The 23,859-nt window shown below is 48.6% G+C and overlaps 2 protein-coding genes across 9 annotated transcripts in view; one reads left to right on the forward strand and one right to left on the reverse strand.

Annotated features, from left to right (window-relative positions):
* The window catches only part of MAP2K1 (mitogen-activated protein kinase kinase 1), a 75,028-nt gene extending 51,563 nt beyond the window's left edge, over positions 1-23,465 (forward strand). For both annotated transcript variants that reach the window (XM_019968156.2, XM_019968157.2), the window contains exons 6-11: positions 15,337-15,461; positions 18,273-18,474; positions 19,474-19,538; positions 21,285-21,346; positions 21,746-21,791; positions 22,431-23,465. In XM_019968156.2, the coding sequence (XP_019823715.1) occupies positions 15,337-15,461; positions 18,273-18,474; positions 19,474-19,538; positions 21,285-21,346; positions 21,746-21,791; positions 22,431-22,544 (614 nt within the window). In that variant the 3' untranslated portion in view covers positions 22,545-23,465. The remainder of the gene's footprint in view (positions 1-15,336; positions 15,462-18,272; positions 18,475-19,473; positions 19,539-21,284; positions 21,347-21,745; positions 21,792-22,430) is intronic.
* Positions 1-23,859, reverse strand: part of SNAPC5 (small nuclear RNA activating complex polypeptide 5) — a 43,460-nt gene that overhangs the window by 15,012 nt on the left and 4,589 nt on the right. For 2 of the 7 annotated variants that reach the window (XM_070796939.1, XM_019968162.2), the window contains exon 4: positions 273-1,263. The exons of 1 other annotated variant lie outside the window; for it this stretch is intronic. The gene's annotated coding sequence lies outside the window, so the exon portion shown is untranslated. Of the gene's footprint in view, positions 1-272; positions 1,269-2,775; positions 3,494-4,733; positions 4,884-23,859 lie in introns of those variants that run through there. 4 more of the 7 variants (XR_011568730.1, XR_002181523.2, XM_070796938.1 and 1 more) reach the window with 4 other exon arrangements.

Genomic DNA, 23,859 nt, shown 5'->3' on the forward strand with positions numbered 1-23,859 from the left:
ACTAAATAAGTAATTTTTGTTTTAAAAAAGGGTAAAATTATATATCGGTAAAGCTGTAAAACAAACAAAAAATAGTCAAGTTGCTGAAAACTATCTCTTTATCAAGAGAGATATAAAGAGGGATTCTTAAACACAGCCAGGGAAAGGGACAATTACTTTGGAAACAGTTTGCTAGTTTTTTAAAAAAAAAAATTAAACCATTTACTCCATTTCTCAGTATTGACCTAAGAAAAATGAAAACGTTTGTTTGCACAGAGACTTGGGCACACATGTTCATAAGCATCTTTATTAATGATAGTACCAAGCTAAACAACCAAAATATTTATCACCAGATGAGCAAGTAAACAAATTCTGACATATTCAAACAACGGAAGACAGCTCAACAATAAAAGCGAGCAAATTGCTGATACACGCAACTTGGACAAATCTCAAAAACATCATGATGAGTGAAAGGAGCCTTATAGAAGAGCCCATCCTGCATGGTTCTACTAGAACATCAGAATTAATCCGTAGTAACACAGGTTGCCTGAGGGTCTAAGGGGCTAGAGTGAGGGTGAACTTCAAAGGGGCATGAGAGACAGTGAAGCTGGGCCAGGAACCCACATCTTCTGTTTTTAATACAGTCCTAAGTCTAGTCCTGGTGTTCTCTGTCATGTGGCTTCTCTGTGCCATGCTCTGCATTGTTGGAGGAACACTCACTTTATTTCCCTTCCGAAGAGAGGAAGGTTTCAGCTTGTTCCTGGAATAATCAGCTTGCTTTGCCCTTCCTCCTGGTGCTGCCCTCACTTTCCCAGCAATTTCTTTTCTGGCTCCACCATTTATTGCTTTTTGGCATAAAGAGCTGCTTTGTGAGCCAGGCGGGATTCCGGACAGATGTCTTCATGGAGAGCTCACTCCTTGCCCAGCCGACGAGGAGGAGTCACTAGAAGGACTTCTGCTCTGGTGAGCAGAGTGTGTATGCAGGCAGCCGGGCCTGGCCGCTCTGCATTTCAGACTCGTGTTGTTTGTGGGTCTTGTCCAGAAAGAATCCTGAAAGAATTCACTGTAAGGCCAACCTGGAAATGGACCTCCTCTTGCACAACTTGATTCCTTATCAGGAAGCACGATGAGTGGACGATTCCTGGAAGCTGAATTAGAGTGAGAATGAGAGAGTCTCTCTGCCTCTGTCTTTAGGCTTTCTCACTGCTAGTAAGTTCAGTAAGTTCCTCTTCTGCTTTACATGTATTCTTTTGCACTGAAATTTAAGCTCCGTTTCTTCTCATTCTGTCCTTGAGGAAAAATGGGGAAGATTAAAAAGGCTTTTTGTTTGCCTCACATTTAAAAAAAATTCTTTACTTTTTTTTTTTTTTTAAATCTCTGGTGTAATTTTTTTTCTTTTTAAGAAGAATGTTGGCTTTACCACTAGTGTACCGGGGAGGCCCCAGAAAAGTGTAGATAGGCCTTCAAAAACCTGAACCCCAGACTGTGTTGGGGCTGGGACCAGGAAGGACTGCTCTGGTCTGGGAGCCTGGGTCACTCAGGCAGAAAAGCAGCAGCCTGAGTCCACGGCTCCCACAGGGTGCCTGCTGCTGGGCCAGTTGGCCCTTCTTAGCCTCACTGGGGGTGCGCTGCCGGCTCAGTCACCCCCCAGAGGGGTCCGCCGTCACTGCCTCTGACGCACACGCTGCCACAACTGTCAGGCAGGCATCAAGCGGCCCTCCCTACTGAATGTGGGGTACGGGCTGGCACATCCACGTGCAGGATTTTTTTTTTTTTGGGGGGGCCACGCCACACAGCATGTGGGATCTTAGTTCCCTGCCCAGGGATTGAACCCTCTCCCTGGGCAGTGAAAGCACAGAGAGAGCATTAAGCCCTGGGCCGCCAGAGAAGCCCCCAACATTGTTAGGTTGAAGGTGATTTCTAGGTGTGCCTTGCTCTAAATAAAAACTACGGTACAAAAGTAACTTACAGCACAAGTTGTTCTGGGGGCACTTTTGCTTTTTAAAACATTGGCTGGAAGATTTGTCAAATATAATTTCTCACAGAATCTTCAGGAAGGCAAGCAAAAATTTTATCACTTTGATTCAGACTTCTTTTTTAGGGGGTGGGAATATGCCGGTGATACAAACTTAGGCATACCTGCACTTCCAAATTACTTTTTAAGTGAGAGGAAGTATAGTAATGGTGTTTGGGTGAACAACTGTTTTCACCTACTGCTGAGGCCCTGTTTTTGCAGCTGGGTCGCGACCTCTTGAAAGTTTCAGTTTTCTTTCTCGGAGTGGGTGTATGTGTCCTGGACCTAGTGAGCTGCACTGCCTTGGGTGTGCCTGGGGCTGGCTTTCCTGTGTTTCTGGATGGGAACCTAGATATCAGCAGATGCTCACCCTCATTCCTGAAGTTCTTGGTCTCTGTATCGTGGAACGGGACTTCTTAGGTAGGACAAGTACAACCAATACTCCCCAAGTCTGAAGTCCTGGCCAGCTGTCTGGATTTCATCCACAGTGACGTGGCCCACTGTGATTTGTCTGCGTGCTGGGCAGACATTGTATTCTGTTTGCCTGAGTGTTCAAAGGGAGCAGGAGTCTGTGTGGTTCGGCCTGGTGTGTGTGGTTTATGGGTGGTTAATGAGGAGGTGGGGATTAGATCTGTGGTTCCTCTGGGAGTGTACCTTTTCTCTGAACTCTTTGGGTGACAGTCTTGTGTCGGTGCATGCACGTATTCCTCCATGTTTACTTGCCCCTGTAGGCACTTCCAAGAAGAGCAATTTGTATTGTAAAATATTCATTGGACACCTACCAAATGCAAGGGACTGGGTGAACCGCTGAGGAGGGCAGAAGATGGCTTGTAAGTGACTCGTGTCCTCTGGGGGCTTAGTGTCTGACGGGGAAGAGTCATGTCTGTGAGTGCTCCCAGTGGGCGGCGGAACACAGCCAGCGCCGTTGCTTTGTGCGTGGATCACCCCACCACCAACTGTCAAATAGAATCTGATGTGATGTAATTAGTTGGGATTCTTTGACAGTATTAGAAACCTAACTCAAGATTATTTGATCAAAAGAGGGAACTTATTGGCTGGAGTTACCAGGAGGTCCGAAGGCAGGGATGGGTGTGGAGTTGAAATGATAGTCTCAGGACTTTGGTTGCCGCTTGGCTTGACTTCTCCTTCTGTGCCTGGGCTTCCTTTTCAGTCAGGTTCTCAGCCCTGGGGCCACAGGGACCTCACTAGCCCAACACTTCTGGTCCTTAGTGCTCCATGTCCCTGAGGAAGCTCTGCCTCATTCAAGCACTGACCTCAGCATCTAGGTCAGCGCTTGAATCATTGGTCGGCTCTGCCTGGAGAGCCCCTCGAGTCCTGGGCCACTTCTTATGTCCAGGAGACTAGCTTATGAACGTGTCTTGGGGCAGGATAGATGGGGCCTCTTCATTGGCACCCCAGCAGGAACACACACTGTTGTGGGGGAATATATCCCAAATGAAAAAGAGGAGTTCTGTAACTAGAAGATGGGAGGAACAGATTCTGAAAGCAAAAAAGGGTGAAAAGAGTTGTTCCACTGTAAATAATATTAAGCATTGGGTCAGCAAGACAGAAAACTGCTAACACAGGATCAAAACAATAATTAAGCATTGAAGGCAGGGGTGGGCAGATTGGCAGCTCGCAGCCTGCTGCCTGTTTTTGTATGGCCTGCAAACTAAGATTTGTTTTTCAGAATTTTGTGACATGTGATCATTGTGTGAAATTCAAATTTCAGTGTCCATGAAGACATTTTACTGGAACACAGCCCAGCTTACGTGTTGTCTGTGGCTGCTTTTGTACTGTAATGGCAGAGCTGAATAGTTGCTTGTGAAAGAGATTGTGTGGCCCTCAAAGCCTTAAAATATTTGCTCTCTGGTCCTTTGACAGTAAAAGCTTCCTGACCACTGAGTTAAGGGAAAGAGGAATTCCTCAGCTGAGGAAGCTTTAGAATTGAAGCACGGAAGTCAGCTGTAAGATGATTAAGTTCTTCACTGAAAACAGGGTGTATGGCTTGGGGAGGAGACCCTAGCGCTCTGAGAGGGGTTAGTTAACTCCACTGGTTTCTGTGTAGCCTTTCTACTTACGGTGGCAGGAAGTCAGAGATCCAGTTCATCCGAAGCTGACCCAAGTGGTTAGCCTATGAGTTAAGGGGTGTGTGTGTGGGATGGGGGGCTCAGGGCTCGCATACAGCTGTGTTTCATGCTATTGAAAGCAGTGACTTGCATCACCAGCCCATCAAGCTGCTTAGCCCTCTCTCATTGTCAAGATCTTGTTCTGATTAAGACCCTGAAGAAAGATTATAGGATTTAGACCAATGCAGAGTTCATACTGTGGAGCCCGTGAATAATGTCTGCTTTGGAGTTGCTGGCCAGTGAAGATCAATAGATGCTGATAACAGAGTTAAATTAAGCCTCAGCTGGGTTTTCTTTTCCTTCTGTCAGATGGAGCAGCATGTAACCTGCCTGATCTTTATACCCAGTAGCTGGGGCTTAGATTTTTGAGGGAACGCCCAGCCAGATTGTGATTAGAGTCAGCTGTGAGGTTCTCTGCAGAGCATTAGAGTCGCTTATACCTTGGGGCCCTCCTGCTCAGAGTACCCTCCCAGAGAGTTCCTTATTGCCCAGGATAAAGCATTCTGTGAAAACAGGGAGCTCTCGAGTCAGGATGAGATTTCAGCATTCTACAGAGACTGAGAGTGGTTTTGGATCCTAGCCCTGGGGATAGCGGAGAGTCTTCAAGTTACCTCAAGGGACCCCAGCAGCAGCCTCAGAGGAACAGGGTTCTCACAGCCATCAGGATTTCAACCTCTGAAGTCCTCCTCTTACTCCAGTCAGACTTGCTGTTGGCACCGACAATCAAGATTTTAAGTGGCCCAAGTTTGTTGTTGTACAAGCTGTTGGTGGCAGATTCACATATAACGGGTTTCTGAGTGGCTGCTTCTGTGACCCCTGCAAGGCACTGTCATCCCTGCCAGAGTTTTCCTGGCGTCTTGCCAGGCTTCCCTGAGGCCTGTGAGGGTGGCCCTGCAGCTGCGCACAGCGCTATGTCCTGAGCACAGTCCCCGCCCGTGTGTGGCAGGGGGATGCCAGCAGAGCCTCAACCCGTGGGCGGCTCATGGTGTCCGGGGGGCACCCTGGCTGCACCTCAGCTTCCTCTGCCCGCCAGGCTCATCTCCTGCCAGGTGGCGACAGCCTCAAGGGGGCAGTTAGCTTACAGGAGAACCGATCCCTTTGGACTGTGTCTGGACCCCCCCACCTTGCAGATGGAAAGAAACACAGTGGCTGATTAGTAGCTGGAATCCAGCATGTGGTCTCTGGTTCGAAATGTGAGTCACGTTCTCTAGAATTACCTCAGTGCTAGACCCACAGCGATGGATTATGTCTCCAGACGAGTTTGTTTCTTAGCATCTCAAGTGAGGCAGATGGGCCGTTGGAGGAGGAAAGTGCTTCCTCAGATCCCTTTAGGGAAGCATCGTGGAGGAGGTGGTATTTGGGCTGAGCTTGGAAACATGGGGAGAAGTTACGCAGGTTGCAGTGTTAGCACGAGGGATTCTAGGTAGGGAAACACATGAATCACGATGACACAGCGGCCAGGAAACACAGATAATGTCCTTGCAGGAAACAGCAAGTCATTTAGAATATTTAGAATGAAGGATTCCTGGTGGTAAGTGGTGGGAGTTAAGTGAGAATTAGTTGAAGCAGTTGAGGAGGGTCGTCCCCGCTGTGTGCAGGGACTGGATTTTTATCCTGGGCAGTGGGGAGCTGAGGGGTGCTCCTGCACAGGGAAGGGAGGCAAGCTGTCCTTGGAGGAAGAGGCCTCTGGCTGCTGCAGCTCAGGTGACAGGGAGGGGAGCGAGGTCAGCGAGGAGGCTGCCACCATGGTTCTAGAAGAAGGTGGGTCTGAGTCACAGTAGTCATTGAGTGAAGGGCGAGGAGGACACAGGCTGGGAGAGATGACCCTGGAAAGCCTCTGAGAGCAGAGGCTGGGTGTGGGAGGAGGGGGGTGGGGTGGGCACAGGAAGGAAGCCCCTAGCTTTGCCCCTGGGCGCTCCCTAAGGCGGGGGGTGGAGGGGACCCCGAGGCTGGGCCTGTTCCCTTTAGGAAAAACCAGGCTGAGAGGCGATCCCCGCAGAGCTGTGTCCTGCTCCTTCTCATGATAAAGCCCTGTTTCTAGGGACGTCAGGGCCAGGGCACTGCTGCTCTCCTCAGGTGCAGATGGCTTCCTGAGGAGTCTGTGGGCCCAGGAGAGCTGGTCTACCTTGCAAGTTTAGTGACCAAAGAAGGGGTAGCTTTTATTAACCAGTACCTTAGCAAGGTGGAAGCCACTTTGCTCACAGTGCCCAGCGCTGCAGTGACAGTGGAAAATCCAGTGGAGAATCTCAGCTAGAGGGCGGGAACCAATATTAGGCTTAACAGCACCAGATTCATTAGAAACAGAGTGGTCTTTTCTTTTTCCACCAAGAAAAAGTCTTGGTTGAAACAAGGCTGGCAATGAGTAGATAATTGTTGACGCTGATGTTGGTACATGTTTATACTCCACTTTTGTGAATGTTTGGATTTTTAAGAGGGAAAAATGGAAAGAAGGAGGCAAAAGTACTGCTGTGACAAGTGGCATACATGATAAGAGCTTCCGGGAGAAGGCAGCCTTGTGGGTGTGCAGTGGTCAGGTGAGGCTTCCCAGGGCAGGTGGGAGCCTCTCGGAGGATTTTTTTTTTTTACATGTAACAGAAACTGGGCTTCCCTGGTGGTCCAGTGGTTGAGAATCTGCCTGTAAGTGTATGTTACACGGGTTCAGTCCCTGGTCTAGGAGGATCCCATGTGCTGTGGAGCAGCTGGGCCTGTGCTCTAGAGCCTGGGTGCCACAGCTCTGAAGGCCATGCGCTCTAGAGCGTGTGCTCTGCAGCAGGAGAAGCCACCACAGTGTGAAACTGATGCAGTGCACCCTGCTCGCCACAACTAGAGAAAGCCCGTGCACAGCAGCGAAGACCCAGCACGGCCAGTCAGTCAGCCGAAAACAAACAGGTAACAGAAACCAACTTGAGTCAGTGTAAACAGAAGAGAGGACTTCCTTGTAAGGGGCTGGGGGACTTCCCTGAGCATTGGCAACAGCCCAGATGTTGCCAGTGCTCAGGAAGGGTCAGGACAGGGGTGGAAGATAAGTGGGATCCCGAGCAGCTTCTGTCCACTTTTGGCTGCCTTGTCTTGCATGGTCTGCAGCTTGGCTTTCTCTGCTACTTTGTCCAGGGGCAGGAGGAAGGGCCTGCCACCCCCACCCCAGCTCCTCCCACCTCCACCCCAGTAAGCATCAAATCTGTTCAGACACAGTGCAGGCCCAACCCCACCCTCTTAGCCCCACTGCCAAGTCCCTGAGTATCCTAGCAGAACTCACCTGGTGCAGATAGTCTGTGGCGCTCCCTGCTATAGGGAAGGGAGGTAATCAAGAGGACACTTTTGGGTCACCTTCTCCTTCCTTCCCTCCAACAAACAAAAAAGACTAGAAGGATGGTAGGTCATATAAATACAGAGGGTATCTGGATTAGAGACCAGCCAGAGCAAATGATTCAGACAGAAACATTCAGGGACTCCTGGGGAACAGCATGGATCCTCTTGGCACTGACAGTGGTTGGGGAGGTGGGGTGGGTGGGGACATAGGTAGGAGCCAGACCGAACAGGATCTGATTGTTTATATTGCTTGTGTTTTTTTCTCAAACAAATGTTAGCTTTTATTCCCCGGCCCCAAGCTTCAGACTTAGATGACAAATAACAAGCTTCAGAGCTGTTGAAATCTAAATTCTATTTCTCATATGTAGTTCTTCTTACTTATGGAGTCCTTAGTACCTGCCATCAAGGAGGAATTACTGCTCTCACCTGACAGCCAAGGAATCCGGCTACAGGAGGCTCGTGATTATGGCCGGGCTCACACAGCCTATGCTGGTAGAGCTAGGATTCAAATCCAGATCTGCCTGACTCCAAAGCTGGTGCTCCCATTTCCATACCACAGTACATGCCTACTTATGGTAATTTTTGACGCCAGTTGATAGTAAGAGTCAGTGGATGTTACGATTTTTGGTTGTTAATGAACACAGATTAGCTCAAGCAGTAAAAGAGGTTGTTTGTTTGTTTGGCTTAGCCAACCAAACCCCAGGAAGAGTAAGAATGTAGCCTGGCCTTAGGGAAGATTGTGTCCAGGGACTCAAATGCCATTAGCTGTTATACTTCAGTTAAGATGTGCAGTCGGTTCTCTATACCTGCGTATACCTTGGATTCAGCCAACCTACAGATGGAAAATATTTGGGAAAAAGTTCCCCAAAGCAAAATTTGATTTACATTGCATTTTCATTGTGTTTGTAACTGTTTACATTGTATTAAGTATTATAATCTAGAAGTGATCCGCAAATCAATCAATGTAATACACCACATTAACAAATTGAAAAATAAAAACCATATGATTATCTCAATAGATGCAGAGAAAGCCTTTGACAAAATTCAACACCCATTTATGATAAAAACTCTCCAGAAAGCGGGAATAGAAGGAACATACCTCAACATAATAAAAGCTATATATGACAAACCCACAGCAAACATTATCCTCAATGGTGAAAAATTGAAAGCATTTCCTCTAAAGTCAGGAACAAGACAAGGGTACCCACTTTCACCATTACTATTCAACATAGTTTTGGAAGTTTTGGCCACAGCAATCAGAGCAGAAAAAGAAATAAAAGGAATCCAAATTGGAAAAGAAGAAGTAAAACTCTCACTATTTGCAGATGACATGATCCTCTACATAGAAAACCCTAAAGTCTCCACCAGAAAATTACTAGAACTAATCAATGACTATAGCAAAGTTGCAGGATATAAAATCAACACACAGAAATCCCTTGCATTCCTATACACTAATAATGAGAAAACAGAAAGAGAAATTAAGGAAACAATTCCATTCACCATTGCAACGGAAAGAATAAAATACTTAGGAATATATCTACCTAAAGAAACTAAAGACCTATATATGGAAAACTATAAAACACTGGTGAAAGAAATCAAAGAGGACACTAATAGATGGAGAAATATACCATGTTCATGGATTGGAAGAATCAATATAGTGAAAATGAGTATACTACCCAAAGCAATTTATAGATTCAATGCAATCCCTATAATCTAGAAGTGATTTAAAGTATACAAGAGGATGTGTGTAGGTGCAAATGTGCAAATACTCCATCATTTTATATAAGGGTCTTGAGCATCTGCAGATTTTGGTATCCATGGAGGTGGGGGTTGGGGGTGGGGTGGGGTGGTGTCCTGGAACCTGTTAATTCTCGCTCATTTGTTTCTCTTCCCAAGTTGGCTATTTTCTCTCAGGCCAGCTGTATCTACCACATGGGAACCATTGCCTCTGGCTTTAGTATCATTATCAGGGAGGCAAGAGCTTTTCCCAGCCTCTGACAGAAAATCCCGAAGAACGCTCTAATTGAACTAATACTGGTCTTGTACCCAGAACCTGCCGGGTCACAAGGAGGTTGGTGGCCCAGCCTGCATCAGGGGCCTGCCTTGTGGCGTGGGGACAGAGGTCTGATGGTCAGTCTCCATCCGAAGCAGCTGGCTGGAGTCAGGGAGGCACACTTTTCCCAAAGTTAGTGTATGTGTTGGGGTGGGTCCTTCTCTTCTCAGGAGACAACACACGGAATGCCAGCTCCGTTTAGCTTAGGTTTGTCCTCACCTGGCAAACAGACTGTCCTCGGTGTTTTCCTTCAGGGCCTGTCTCAGGCTAAGCTAGGAATGGCTGATGAGTGACCTGGACTTTACTAGTGAATCATGCTGACTGTGACCCAGGCATCAAGGGTAATGCGTTACTTGGGTGCAGCTTGGGTCCCCATAACTATGGTGATATTATTAGAAATTCTCTCCCACTTCCCATTTAAAACTGAACAGATTTCCAGTCTAACTCTGCCCTTCCTTTTGGCATCTTTTTTTCCCCTCTTTCCTCCTGCTGAGCAAAATTAACTTTCAGCAGGTCAAACCAGGTTTTTTGCTGATTCCTCTTTCTTGAAGTACAGATGATAATGTCCAAGTAGCCAGCATTATTTTCCTGTCCACCGGTGGTGGTTGATTGGCTTTGTGATAGATTGCATATCTGCTTGTCTTCGGAGGTCACTTAATCTGGAAGGCAAACTATACTGCTCTAAGGCAGTATATTTTTTTGGCCATGCCATGAAGCATGTGGGATCTTAATTTCCCAACCAGGGGTCAAACCTGTGCCCCCTGCATTGGAAGCATGATGGAGTCTTAACCACTAGACTGCCAGTGAAGTCCCTACCTAAAGCAGGTTCTTTTAATGGGAAGGTTACTCTGTGGTCTTTAGCAAGTGGCTTCTACTTGAACCTTAATTTTCATATCTATAATATGGGGCTGCTCTGCCATATGTTATTATGGGGTTATTTGGAATGAGGGATCAGGGAGTCCAGGATCCATAAACTCATGCCTTGACTACTCCCTTTCCCCCTTTTTCTTTCTCTCTCTCTCTCCCTTCTCTCCCTCTCTCTCTGGTTTAACCCGTTTACCTTCTGTTGAGGCTATTATTACTATCTGATTTCAGATTCTGACCATTTCTTGGAATGGCGTGTGCTGATGAAAACCAAATCATGGCTTAATGCGACATCATCTTGTGTTAATTGTCAGCATTTGCGTGCCTTTTGGGTCAGGGATGAGCACTGCATTTGCAGAGAGGGGCACACAAAGGTAAAGAATGAAAGCAATTCAGAACTAATAAATCATGGGAGGGAAGTAAAAATTAAAATGCAGTTGCTGGACTTGGTTGCAAAACTCTTGAAAGCAGAGAGATAAAAATAGCTGCTGGTTAGGACCTGGCACACGTGCTCCAATGGCTTATTGTGTGAACTCACTTGTTAATCAGGAGGCTCTAGTTCCCACTGTCAGCACGTCTCCTGCAGTTAAACTTGCCCAGGAGGGTAATGAGCTGAAGCTGAGAAGGAAGTGCTTGCTCACTAATCCAGAGCACAGAATTATAATTTCTCACAATCAAACTTTAAGGATTTCAACCTACCCCAAGTCAGCTCCTGTTCCCAGATAAAGCTTGTTTTATTGGTTACCCCCTTGACAGGTAAACTCTTGGACTCTGGGCCTCGGTGTTTCTTTTCTGTTCAGTTCAGTTGCTCAGTTGTGTCTGAATCTTTGTGACCCCATAAATTGCAGCACACCATGCCTCCCTATCCATCACCATCTCCGGGAATTCACCCAAACCCATGTCCATTGAGTCAGTGATGCCATCCAACCATCTCATCCTCTGTCGTCCCCTTCTCCTGCCCTCTATCTTTCCCAGCATCAGGGTCTTTTCAAATGAGTCAGCTCTTCACATCAGGTGGCCAAAGTATTGGAGTTTCAGCTTCAACATCAATCCTTCCAATGAATACCCAGGACTGATCTCCTTTAGGATGGACTGGTTGGGTCTCCTTGCAGTCCAAGGGACTCTTAAGAGTCTTCTCCAACACTACAGTTCAAAAGCATCAATTCTTCGGCGCTCAGCTTTCTTTATAGTCCAACTTTCACATCCATACATGACCACTGGAAAAACCATAGCCTTGACTACACAGACCTTTGTTGGCAAAGTAATGTCTCTGCTTTTCAGTATGCTGTCTAGGTTGGTCATAACTTTCTTCCAAGGAGTAAGCGTCTTTTAATTTCATGGCTGCAGTGTGCACAGGGGTTAATAATGCTTACTTCACAGCACGGTTGTGAGGGTTAAAGATGACAGTGTATTTAAAAGGCCTGGCATAGTAGGTGTTCAGTGAACCAGAGCTGTTATGATGTCTTCCTATGTTGGCTGGTTCTTATTTCTTGAGTTCCGTCTCCTGTGGTGGTGGCAGCCTGAACAGGGACTGGTCCTTTCTAATCACAGCTCAGTGCAGGCACTTTATTAGTGTTTATAAAGAATAAACAAGTGAATTCTTTAATCCACAGAGGGGTAGAAAATGCTCAGAAGTCAAGTTGAAGTCATGTGCTTATGGGGGGGAAATCAAGCTTTGAACAGTGGTTATTTCTGGTGCAGAAAATATCAGAAAAGAAAATTCTTTCTTCCACTTAGTTTTTTCATAACACCTTATTCGTTTATGAAGAAGAGGGGTTTATCCTTTTTCATTGTTGCAGAGGCTGGGCAGGATCTGGGTTTCAGACCTTAGCATCTTATAGGTTTCCTAGGGAAGCTTGTCAGCTTGGGAGCTTAAAGGCTAGTGGATACGTCCTGTGAAATGCAGCATGGCCCATCATCTTCTGGGGCTCCTTCCAGCTTCACTCTCCTGATATTGGAGGGTTGGAAAGAGAACCCAAGGCCTGGAGAGGCCTCGGGAAGTAGAGAGGGACCACCTGGGCCTGTAACATGAACAGTGTTTGAGGCGGCTGCAAGGGAAGATGAGGGAAGAAGCCTGACTAAAACCTCCCCGGGCTCCAGAGCAGGGCAGTATTCCACGCTGGGAAAGGCCCTCAGAAGAACCAGGCTTCTACCAGAGGAAGAAGTGAGAGGGCAGGTGGGAAAGGAGGATGTTTTAGGTACAGGGATCAGTTAGGCAGGCGAGCCGGACATGGAGATGTGCTGCGGCAAGAAGGTGGAGAAGTGAGCAGGACTTGGAAGTGCAGGCCGAGGGGCCTGGCCTGTGCTGGGAGGCAGATGGGAGCCGCTGCAGGCTTTGTGCAGGGGCAGTCTCACTGGAGGCGCGCCAGTAGGTACTGTGTAAGACCGGCTGGAAGAGGAAGCTGCTGGGGACAGGAGCAGAGGAAGGAGGGGCGGGGACTGTGGGAAGCAAATCCAGGAGGCTGCTAGTGGGAGGAAACAGCCTCTCAGGCCTTATCTGACCTCTTTTCTGTCCCCAGAAAAGAGCCTGACTTCGCTGGGGTGCCAGGGAGGACCATGTGCTCCAGCCACATGTGCTGGAGTGGAAGAAGTTAGGATGTCTCCAAACAGCTTCTTGTCAGGCCTTCAGGGTCACCTTGAGGGGCCCTGTGTGTGCATTTGGCTTCCAGGATGAATGTGGTCCAAGCAGGGAAACACCGTCCCCCCTCCATCTGCATGGGTGTCTCAGTCTCCCAGGCAGTGTTCCCTGGGGCGAGTGGGGGAAGCAGGAGCTGACAGCCAGAGAGGGAGGAAAGTGGCATTATATAAGTTTGCAAAAAAGGAGGCTGGCTTGCCATGTGAACAGAAATCAGCCACAGAGGCAGTGCAGCCTCTCCTGAGCAGCAGCTGTGGCCTGGGGAGTGGTGTCTGAGCAGCAGGGGCAAGTGAGGGAGCGGGTGTTTGGAGCCGTGAACTGCCGGTCGTGGGGTGCAACCGTGAAAGAATCCTTCTTTGTGATCCTGTCACGTGTGTGCTCTGTAAATGCCCACAGTTCATCCAATGGGTTCTGGTCTCCATCTGGTGAGACTACGAGAGCTGTGATGGTTACCACCATTTTACCGATCCGCAGGCCACAGACTACAGAAGCCAAGGGCTCGTCAAGGCTGCATGTGGAACGTGTGGCAGGGCCAGGACTCGGATACAGGTCTCCTGTCTCTGTAGCTACTGCTGCTCTTGTGCTTTTATAAGAAGACCTAATAGGTCATTTCTGAACGGGCCATGGGAACATTGGAAGGTGAGGGCGCTCCGGGCTTTGTGGTCAGTCACTCAGGGTATGAGTGATGTGGCAACAGGGTGAGTGGGGAGAAGACAGGTCCAGGCATCACAAGGTCTGAATTCTGGTTCCCACTTTATCCAGTTTTTGCTGTGTGACCTCAGTCAAGTCCCTGGACCCCTTTGGGCCTTAGGCTTTTCGTCTCCACCATGAAGGGGAGGAACCAGATGCCTTCTCAGGCTACTTCTGACACTTGTGTCTATATGGGAGATATGGGGGTGTGCCAGTAGGTTTGGAAAGATCTCGAATTCTGTGCTGCTGTGTCCTGTGACACGTGGATGGTTGGGTCTTAGACAATACCCATGGTGTGAGGTGTGTGTGTCCCCAGGAGTTTAGCCCCATTCAGTCACAGGCATCAAGGAGTGCTTCCTGTATTGTCCTGCATCTGCAGTTAAAGGGGTGAGGCAAACTGCCAGCGTCCCTGCCCTGGTGAAGCCGGTGGTGGGCAGAGAGAGGCTGGAGCTGGCATGGCTGGGGATGATGAGGGGCTAGGTGGAGGTGGGCAGGTGAAGGACTTCCTGGGGTATGAGAGAGGGATTTTTTTGTTTGCTTGTTTACCCTTGGAAAGATACTTAAATGGATCTGTTAGAATCTGTGTAAGAATAAATAAATGCATTCTTTTGAGTATTGAAGGAGAACGTAATAAAATCTTAATAGTAGCTTTGGTAGGTTGGGATTACGAGGGTTTCACTTTTCCCTCTGGTTCTCCAGATGTCCTGTGTTTGTATACGCCTGTCAAAGATTCCCTATCAGGGTTTATGATTTTGCTCTGGGGTTTGGCCTACTCTCGAGTAGGTCTCCTTGATTGCCAATGTCTGTCCACAAACCTGGTGCCTGGGGCCCCTTTACCAAGTCCCAGCCTCTGCTCTGACTGCTTCATGGGACAGTTGTTTGAATCAGAGGAGATGGTAAAAGGAAGATGTTGAGAAATTTACTTCTTGGCAAAGGGAAGGGCCAGCGGACTAATACTGGTGGTGGGTGCCAGGGTGGCCGTGGGGCTGGCTCGAGTGCAGCGAAGGGAATGGGGCCCGTGCTGGGGACGCTGTCCTGACCCCGAAGAGCAGCTTTCAGGCCTCCCTAGTTCTCTGACCCCGACAACGAGAGACTCTACTTAACCAACAGGTAGACGCAACTGTGCAGGCTCTTAGAGAAGTGACTTCAGTGAAAGAGAATTGAAGGTTGGCTCCCATCCCCTGGCACACACATTTTTAAAACCCCCATCTTCTGTGCTTGTTGGGTCAAGAATAGGAGTACTGCCTCCATCCCACCCTCCTTTAGTCTTTTTTCTGTAGCCTCAGCAAGCATACAGGTCTTACTACTCCTTCCTCCCTTGTGATCCGGTGATAGGCGTTGTGTCTTGCCAGCAGAGGTGGCTGAAGCAACAGACCTTTCAGTCTTGATTACTCATGGTAACTGACTCCTTCCTGTGGGTCATCTGGCCAAGACTGGATTCTGAGTGGAAAACATTGGCTTTCTGTCTTGCTTCTGTAGCAGCTTGTCACTCCTCTGCTGACAGTTCTGAACCAGGGGGAATAGGGGCCATGGTGTCCCGTGTCCATAAGCCAAGGACTGGCTCTGTGATGAGGGCATTCGTGGTCAGGGCTAGTCTGTCTGGGCAGCGCTTCCCAGTCTACCTGTGTCAGTTCTCTACTTCTCTGTTTTCTTTCCCCTACAGATGTCAAGCCGTCCAACATCCTAGTGAACAGCCGTGGAGAGATCAAGCTCTGTGACTTTGGGGTCAGCGGGCAGCTCATCGACTCCATGGCCAACTCCTTCGTGGGCACCAGGTCCTACATGTCGGTATGAGCACCTCGTTCCATTTCTCGAGGTTCTTGTCTCATCAGGAATAGGAGCCAAGTGGGTGTCTTCCCATGTGGAGCCAGACCCTTGTGCTTGGGTGATGGGGATGGCGGGGAAAGAAATGAGGGATGAGCCTTGTGGTCCCTCCCTGAGGAGATCACAGTCTCAGGGGAGATGGGCTCGGCCTTTCACAAGCCTTGGAGCATAGTTGGGGCACTGGGACCTTGACTCACTGGAAGAGACAGTGGATCACAGCTTCAGCTCAAACCAGTGCTTGGATGTTTCCAGAGCTTGGCTTTCATTCTGTAGACATGGAGCTCCAGCCACCCTCAGGACCTCTGCCTGCTGTCTTTAGACCCTCAGAATGGCATGCCCAGAAATGCCCCCACCCCAGGTTGCCCTGCCTTTTCCATTAGCAGTAAACAGCATCACTGTTTCCTTAGTCTCCCGGGGTAGAAATCTGAGCATCAGCTTTCAGCCTCTCTGCCCAATCTCCCCGTCCTTTCAGCACCTACTGACCCCGACTCCTGTCCTGTGAGTCTCTTCAGAGTTGTCTTTCCCTGTGCAGTCTCTTCTCTCCCGCCTTGCTGCCTGTCTCCCAGTTATCTGCCCCTCTCCCACCACAGCACAACTTCCTGGTCCCCTGGCATCTGGTTCAGCCGACAGCCTGAGGTCCCTGAGTCCCCCCTCCTGTTTCCAGCTGCTCTGGCTCCCCCACCCACCCCCACCCGCGCCCTCAGCAGCATGGCTCTGTTCCCTTGCTTCCCCAACCCAGCCAGCTCCCTGAGGGGCAGGGATAAGCCTGCGGGTGGCTCCGTTGTCCTGAGGGTCCAGTTTGGGGCCTGGGCCGTGGTCGGTGCTCAGGGAATGCGTCACCAAGTGGGTGAATGTGTGGTCGACGAATGGGCGGGAACATGGCTAACGCTCCTCAGAACGATTCAGAAAGGGGAAACGTGGCTTTGGGTGAGGGCCGACTGGGGCCGAGTAGAGGAGCCTTACTTGGAGTGAGTGGGGGGTCCTCGGAAGTGAAAGGAGGGGTTGGCACAGGGGCTCAGGGCGTCTTAGCATATTGTGTTTTGTGTGCAGTCTTTCGAGCACTTTCACATCCTGCAGTGACGATCCCGTTTGAACCGTATGGTTGTCCCATTTTAGAGATGAGGAAATGTAGACTCAGGGAGGTGCGGTGACCCATGCACTTCCTGTTGCAGAGCCAGGGTTGAAAGCCAGGCTCCTGGCCAGTGAGTCCACCTTGCACCGCAGGCCCTCACTTGCTCTTCAGTAAAGTTTGGCAGCTGCTCCTGGCCCCCGTGTGGCAGGTCCTGCTCCCGTCCTCTTCCTGCTTGCCTGTCCCCTGCCTACAAGTGATGCCAGCCAGTGGCAACATGACTCACCGGGCGCTGACCCACACCTGCATCCCCCCATTCCAGTGGCTGAAAGACATGAAACCCATGGGCCCTTCAGCTTCTTTCCTGAATGTCTAAAAACTGAGCAGCTAGCACCCTGGGCTACTCAACTGCTAACTCTTTGGGTTTAAAATCAGTTAATAGGCCCTGGAACTTATACTGATCCTGGGTTTAGTGGTTTGGGTTTTGTGGTTATGTAGTCAGTTCCAAAATAGTTCAGTGTTGGAGTTGGTGAAAAACTCTATGGGAGAAATGATTTTGATGCCTGTATGAGTGTATGAGGGCTTCCCTGGTGGCTCAGATGGTAAAGAATCCACCTGCAATGTGGGAGACCTGGGTTCGATCCCTGGGTTAGGAAGATCCCCTGGAGGAGGGCATGGCAACCCACTCCAGTATTCTTGCCTGGAGAATCCCCATGGACAGAGGAGCCAGGAGTCGGACATGACTGAGCGACTAACCACATAAGTGTATGATGGTCAGAATAAAGATTTTTTGATAGGGTTCTTAAAATACGTGTTTTATTTCAATTAATGCTCAATAAAAATAAGCACTATGTACTTCTCTCCCACTATTTCCACCAATAACAACTCATATTTGCATAACATTTTGCAACATCTAACATACATTTTCATTTGGTTTGACCTTCTCAGTGCCCTAGGTAGCAGAGTAGGTATTTTGTTTTGTTGTTACTATCATTAGCCCCATTTTAAAGCTGAGGAAACTGAGGCTCAGGATCACCTAGCTTTTAAGTCCCAGCTTGGGACTTGAACCCAGATCTCCTGACCCCAGATCCTTTGCCTTTTCTAGTTTTCCATGTTGTCCAGAACAGTGAGTTAGTGGCAGAGCTGGTCTTAGAATTCAGCTCTTCTTACTTGCAAGGCTGGTGTTCTTTCTACCCACTGATACCTCATTTGTGACCCATGTTCCAGAAACTTCATATTTTGGATTCAGGACTCAAGATGAGTCTCTCATGCTGTGCTTTGGATAGGCTGTCCTGCACATGCAAGACCAGGATGGGCAGAGCTGGAACCACAGCTGAGGCTCAGCCAGGGTCCAGCTGGATTGGATGCTGTTAGTTCAGGGTAGGTTGGGGGAAGACATCAGTTAGGGGTCAGAGCCACGAAGGCCAGCTAGGATTTGGTAAACAGATTATTTGGGGGTAGAAGGGAAGCCAAATTAAAGAGGTTAGTGGAGGTCCTGAAACAGGATGTGAGCTCTGCTAAGGGGCAGGAGATAAAATGCATCAGTAGAGCCAGGGCTGGGACCAGGCAGGGGAGCCCAGCACTCCTGCACTGCAGACAGGCCTCAGCGGGGCAGGAAGTCCCAGGCATTCATGAGGACTCACCCATCCCTCTCTGCATGGGCCGGGCTAGCTCACAGGTGATAACTGTGTCTGTCTCTCCTGCAGCCAGAGCGACTCCAGGGGACCCATTACTCCGTGCAGTCGGACATCTGGAGCATGGGGCTCTCTCTGGTTGAGATGGCTGTCGGGAGGTATCCCATCCCTCCTCCAGATGCCAAGGAGCTGGAGCTGATGTTTGGGTGCCAGGTGGAGGGAGATGCGGCTGAGACCCCGCCCAGGCCAAGGACCCCCGGGAGGCCCCTCAGCTGTGAGTGGCCCAGTGTGGCCCCAGCTTGGACTGTGGGTGGTCCTTTCCATCAGGGGTTTCTGGAAGGCTGATTCCTGTCTCTGGCTGCCAGGCTGGGGCAAGGCGGAAGCAGAGCATGGGGTTCCAGTGTAGGAGATTATCATCATTACCAACGTCTTCCTTCCTACCATTTGTTAAGTGCCCACTGTGTTCCTGGCACTGTGCATAGTATTTTATATGTATTATCTAATTTAAAAAATCATAACTTTTTTTAGGTAGATTTTTTAATTGAGGTAAAATTCACATAACATAAATGCACATTTTAAAGTGTACAGTTCAGTGGTTTTTAGTATACTTCTCCGTATCATGCAGTCATCACCACTTTGTAATTCAAGAACATTTCCATCACCTCCACAAGAAGCCATTTCCATTAGCAGTCAGTCACAGCTCCCCTACCTGACACCCTAGTCATCACCAGTCTATTCTGTCTCCATAGATTTGCCTAGCATCGTCTGATAGCAGTTATGTGTGAGCACTACTATAATTTCCATTTTAGCTATGAGGAAATTGAGGCACAGGGTGCTTGACTTGCCATACACTTGTAAGTGGCCAAGTCTGACTCTGAGGAGGTAAGCTCTGTGTAGCACTGCCCGCCTCTCTGACTGTAAAGTACACCCAGTACTTGGAAGATCCTGGCCCTGCCGTTACCTTCTGACATTGTCCCTGCCAGGACATTGGTGTCTGAGGCCCACACGAGGGCGTGTAAGCGGGCAAGGGTAGCTGGTGGTGGGTCGCCAGAGGGGCTGGTCACAAGTCTTGGGTGTGGCAGAACCCAGCCTCAGACCCTGGCCAGCTGTGGCTTTGGCCCCCTCTGTGTTCAGGCTTTATCTGTGGCTCTTCTGTCTCTATCTTCCACGACTTTGTTCTAGTCCCTAAGGTCCATGCCTAACCCTAGCCTCAAACTGGCAGTTAACGTGTTTCTGAGAAGTGTTTTCTTTTTTCTTTTCATAAAATTTGCAGCTTATGGAATGGACAGCCGACCTCCAATGGCAATTTTTGAGTTGTTGGATTACATAGTCAATGAGGTAAGGTACTGCATGGCTTCTGTGACCTTGGAATTTATTTGCTTTTAAGGAAAAAACTCACAATTGACCTGTCTGGGAAACCTCTGAATTGTTCCCACAGCATGGGCTGTCCCTTCCCCAGGAGCATCTTCACATAGCTCAGAGTCCCTCATCCTCTCTGATTCAGGAGCCTCCACCTGCCCATTGAATGCTTTCTCATCCTTCATTGACCAGGCATTTCTTTTTTTCCACCAAGCATTTCTTGTGCACTTACTATGTGCTAATAAGCACTTTGGGGTGGTGGTAGGAATGAGGTCGGGATCCAGGCAGAGATGGAAAAACAAGTCTCAGGTCTTAAAGACTGTTAGGTTGGGTAGGGGAAGCAAGGCAAACACATGCATTGTCTCTATATAAAGCAATGAGCATAACGGGTGACAGTGTAGAAAGATATGGAAAATATTCACTATAAATTGTATGGGAAAAGTTGGTTGTAAAAGAGTATGTATACTATGACTGATTCTTTTTAAAATATGCATATCATGTGTACATAAAGTCTGGAAAGTAATATGACTGGTTATCTCACAGTGATGGAATTACAGGTCATTACATTACTGCTAGCTAACTTTAATACAAAGAAGATATATTATCTGTGAAGTATATATGCCAGTATATTTAAATGTAAAAGGGACTGAGGAAGGACAAGACTGACAAGTATTCATCAGTATGGGCCTGGGGGAATTAGAAGCTCTGGACTAGCACCGTGGTTGCTCAGAGGGTGGGGCAGGGCTGGAGGAGCTGGAGGGTAGGACAGAATTTCAGATGGTAAGGCACCTGATGCATGCTGGCATCAGGAACAGCACGGGTAGAGGAAGAGAAGGGACGAGCTCTGGCCTGTTTGGGAGGCAGCTGGAGGCCCCCACTCCGCTGAGGAGCGTGGTAGTGGGCATTGCCCCATTCTCTTCAAGACTAGTGGAATAACTTTTCATGCTTTCTCATTTCTCTCTAAAACTAGACCCCCAAAGGGTCAAAAGGTCCCCTTGGTCATTACAAATTCAACAGGGAAAATCCTGGCTCACAGCAGTTTAGAAAAATCACTGCCACTGGTCCACAGGCTACTGGGCTCATTTCAGCTCTTCACTTAGCTTTGTGCTAAGCACTGTGGGACAGAGAAGGGAAGGGGAGGGTCTGATCTAAGCTACATAAGGATGCAAGGAAGGTAGACTGTGTTGTATTTATATCAGGAAAGTCATCCTTTCCTGCTGGGACCCAGCATTCTTCCAGACCCAGCTCTCTGCCAGTTAATATTTTACTAACCTTTCTGCACTCCTTCAGCGCTCAGAAGGGGTAAACATTTCATGGTCAGCCTTCTGTGATACCCACAGGTGCTGTCAGGCTGGGCTGTGCTGGTGGTTTGCACATCCTCCTCGCTGCTGCTCCTAGTAGTTACTGGCTGTTTCCCTGCCATACTCCCAGATGTACGGTGGTGGAGCCTCAGAGCTAAAAAGGGTCAGCTGAGGCTCAGAGAGGAAATGATTTATTCAGCCACTCACTTTTAGTCAGGTTTAGACTGGTGAGTAGTCAGAACACTGACCTGGCCCCAGTTCTGCCTGGTTTGAGACTGACCGCTCCAACAGGGTAAGCAGTAGCCACGCCTCTCAGCTCTGCCTTTCCTGGACTGGGTAAGGGCGGCACTGCCCAGAGGTGGGAGTGGAGGAGGGAGAGGTGGGTAGAGCAGGACACTTCTTAGGTCTTTGCGTGTACTTGCAGCCTCCTCCAAAACTGCCCAGTGGAGTATTCAGTCTGGAATTTCAAGATTTTGTGAATAAATGGTAAGTCACCTCCTCGTTCTCTGAAAGTACTCTGGTTTTGTCAGGCTCCCCATCCCTCTTGGGGAGCACAGCTTTGCCTTTCACCCTTTAGCTGCTGCCCTTCTTCCAGAGCACTAGGACTCGGGTGACATGTCTGACTGTAGCAGGGGGCAGAACAGCTGCTGCGCTCAACACCTGCTGTAAAGGGACTGCCCTATTGCCTTTTGGCCTTAATTTAATTCAGCAAGTGTTTATTAACCTACTGTGGGCATGACACTCTGCTAAGAACAGGAAGGTGGGTAAGGCTTAGGCACTCTTCCTTAGAGCCCGTGGGTGTGGGGAGGACAGGCATGCACACATTAAGTAATCTGAGTTAGAACCAGCAGCAGCAACAGCTCACACTGTCTTTCTTCCTTTAAGCTTAATAAAAAACCCCGCAGAGAGAGCAGATTTGAAGCAACTCATGGTAAGTGGTTTATTTCAAGTCCTTACACTGTCGTTTGCTGCGTTTCATTTGCTGTCCTGTCGGTCACCCGTCCAGTGTTTGCTGAGCCCACACCCTACTCTGCCTTGACTGCTGTGGCCCAGCTGATCTGGGGCCTGCAGGACCCCAGACACATCTCCTCGGTCTTCCCATCAGTTTAATGGAAAAGCAGGGATAACCCTGCAGCCAGAGGGGATCCAGGGAAAGAAAGGGCCAGCTCGCCCCACAGGGGGACAGGGCCTTTCTGCAGTACTGACTGGCTTATTTTGTATTCAGCACCCTCACCAAGTAACTGTCTCCTGTGTGGTAGCAGAGGAGTGGGAATCCTCTAAGTGTCGGCACTCACGTGCTGTGTAGACCTGGTCACTGTAACATGCGCTTTCTAGTCCATCAATTCTCTTGGTCCTTCAACAGCTGCAAGGCAGAGCTGCTGTCTCCATTTCACGGAGAGCAGGCTCAGGGAAGGGGTAAGACCAGCAGAGCCGGAGCTCTAGGCAGGCAGTTGGACTAGGGTAGGCTCCTGGAGCTCCTTCCAAAAGCAGCACAGCCTCCAGACCCAGGACTCTTAAATTTTCTTTCTTGGCTTTTAAGCACACTTTCTGTCCATTTCCTCACACACAGGTTCATGCTTTTATCAAGAGATCTGATGCTGAGGAAGTGGATTTTGCAGGTTGGCTCTGCTCCACCATCGGCCTTAACCAGCCCAGCACACCCACCCATGCGGCTGGCGTCTAAGTGGTTGGGAAGCAGCAGTCCCTGCCCAGGGGCATGCACTGTTGCTTCCGGGCAGCCTTCCCATGCCTGTCTCTGTTCAGACGTGCATTTCACCTATGACAAAGGATGAAGAACACAGCATGTGCCAAAATTCTATTTGTGTCATTTTCAATATTATCATCTTTACTCTTATTACTATTGTTATTCCCCTAAGTGGATTGGCTTTGTGCTTGGGGCTATTTTTGTGTATATTGATGATGAAGACATGTGCAATGTAGAATTACAGTGAAACTCTGGTGACTGTGGGTAGTCATTCTTACTGAAAACTGCACTGCTTTCCCACACCATGAACTGGCTGGTCGCCTCTATTTTCGGGATTCTTTGACACTTGGTGGTACTTCATTCTTGCCAGGCATACCTTCTAACTGAGTAGGAAGGAGCCTTGTAAGATCCTTCACAGGCAGTGCATGTGAAGCATGCTTTGCTGCTATAAAAATGAGCATCAGAAAGTGTGTATCATGTTATTTTATTATGTTCTTGCTTTTGATGTAGAATTCAGCAAATTTTCATCAAAATCTAGCCAGAGCCCTTCACTGCCATGATAGCTGGGGCTTCACCAGTCTGTCTACTGTGATGATTTGTAGACTTCTGGTTGTATTTCTGTATTTATTTTTAAATCTACCGTGTGGATATTTAGTGCTATGTCTCTTTAAGTTTGGATTAGTGTTTCTAAAATGGTGGAGTTACTCTGAATGTTACAAATGGATCAAGGCATTAAAATAAATGAGATCTACCTTTCACCAAGTACTGATGCTATTGTAAACAACAGTGTGTATAGTGCCTAACAACTGTATGAAAATCCTTTTACCATTTTAATCCAGATGTTTAACAAGCCTAATCTCTTACTCTAATAAATATACTATCAAATTCAAAGGATGAAAACAGTTTCTGCTTTTGTGGTGGCATTTTCAGTGTCTGCAGTGGATAAATCATCAAATGATTTAGCAGCCAGGCATTAATGAGAGGGGAAACGCAAAGACAGGAAGGAGGCTGCAAGGTGGAAATACCACACTAAGGACAAGTTCAGTGCTTTGAACCAGTGTGGCTTCCTGGAATTCTAATCTTTGGACTTTGTCCAGTTCTTCTCAGCAAGCACCCTTATCGTCCAGCCACCTTTCCTGTGGGCCTGTGAACAGATCCCATTGATTTCTTCCATCTCTTCATCCGAGAGGAAAGCAGGAGAGGGGGCAGGACTGGCGCAGCTGGCACTGGGGCCTCTACCGGGGCTGCGCCGCGCTGCTTACTCCACTGAGCGATGGCTCCCCGCTCAGTGGGT

The sequence above is a fragment of the Bos indicus genome, chromosome 10 (assembly GCF_029378745.1).
Source record: "Bos indicus isolate NIAB-ARS_2022 breed Sahiwal x Tharparkar chromosome 10, NIAB-ARS_B.indTharparkar_mat_pri_1.0, whole genome shotgun sequence".
NCBI lineage: Eukaryota > Metazoa > Chordata > Mammalia > Artiodactyla > Bovidae > Bos > Bos indicus.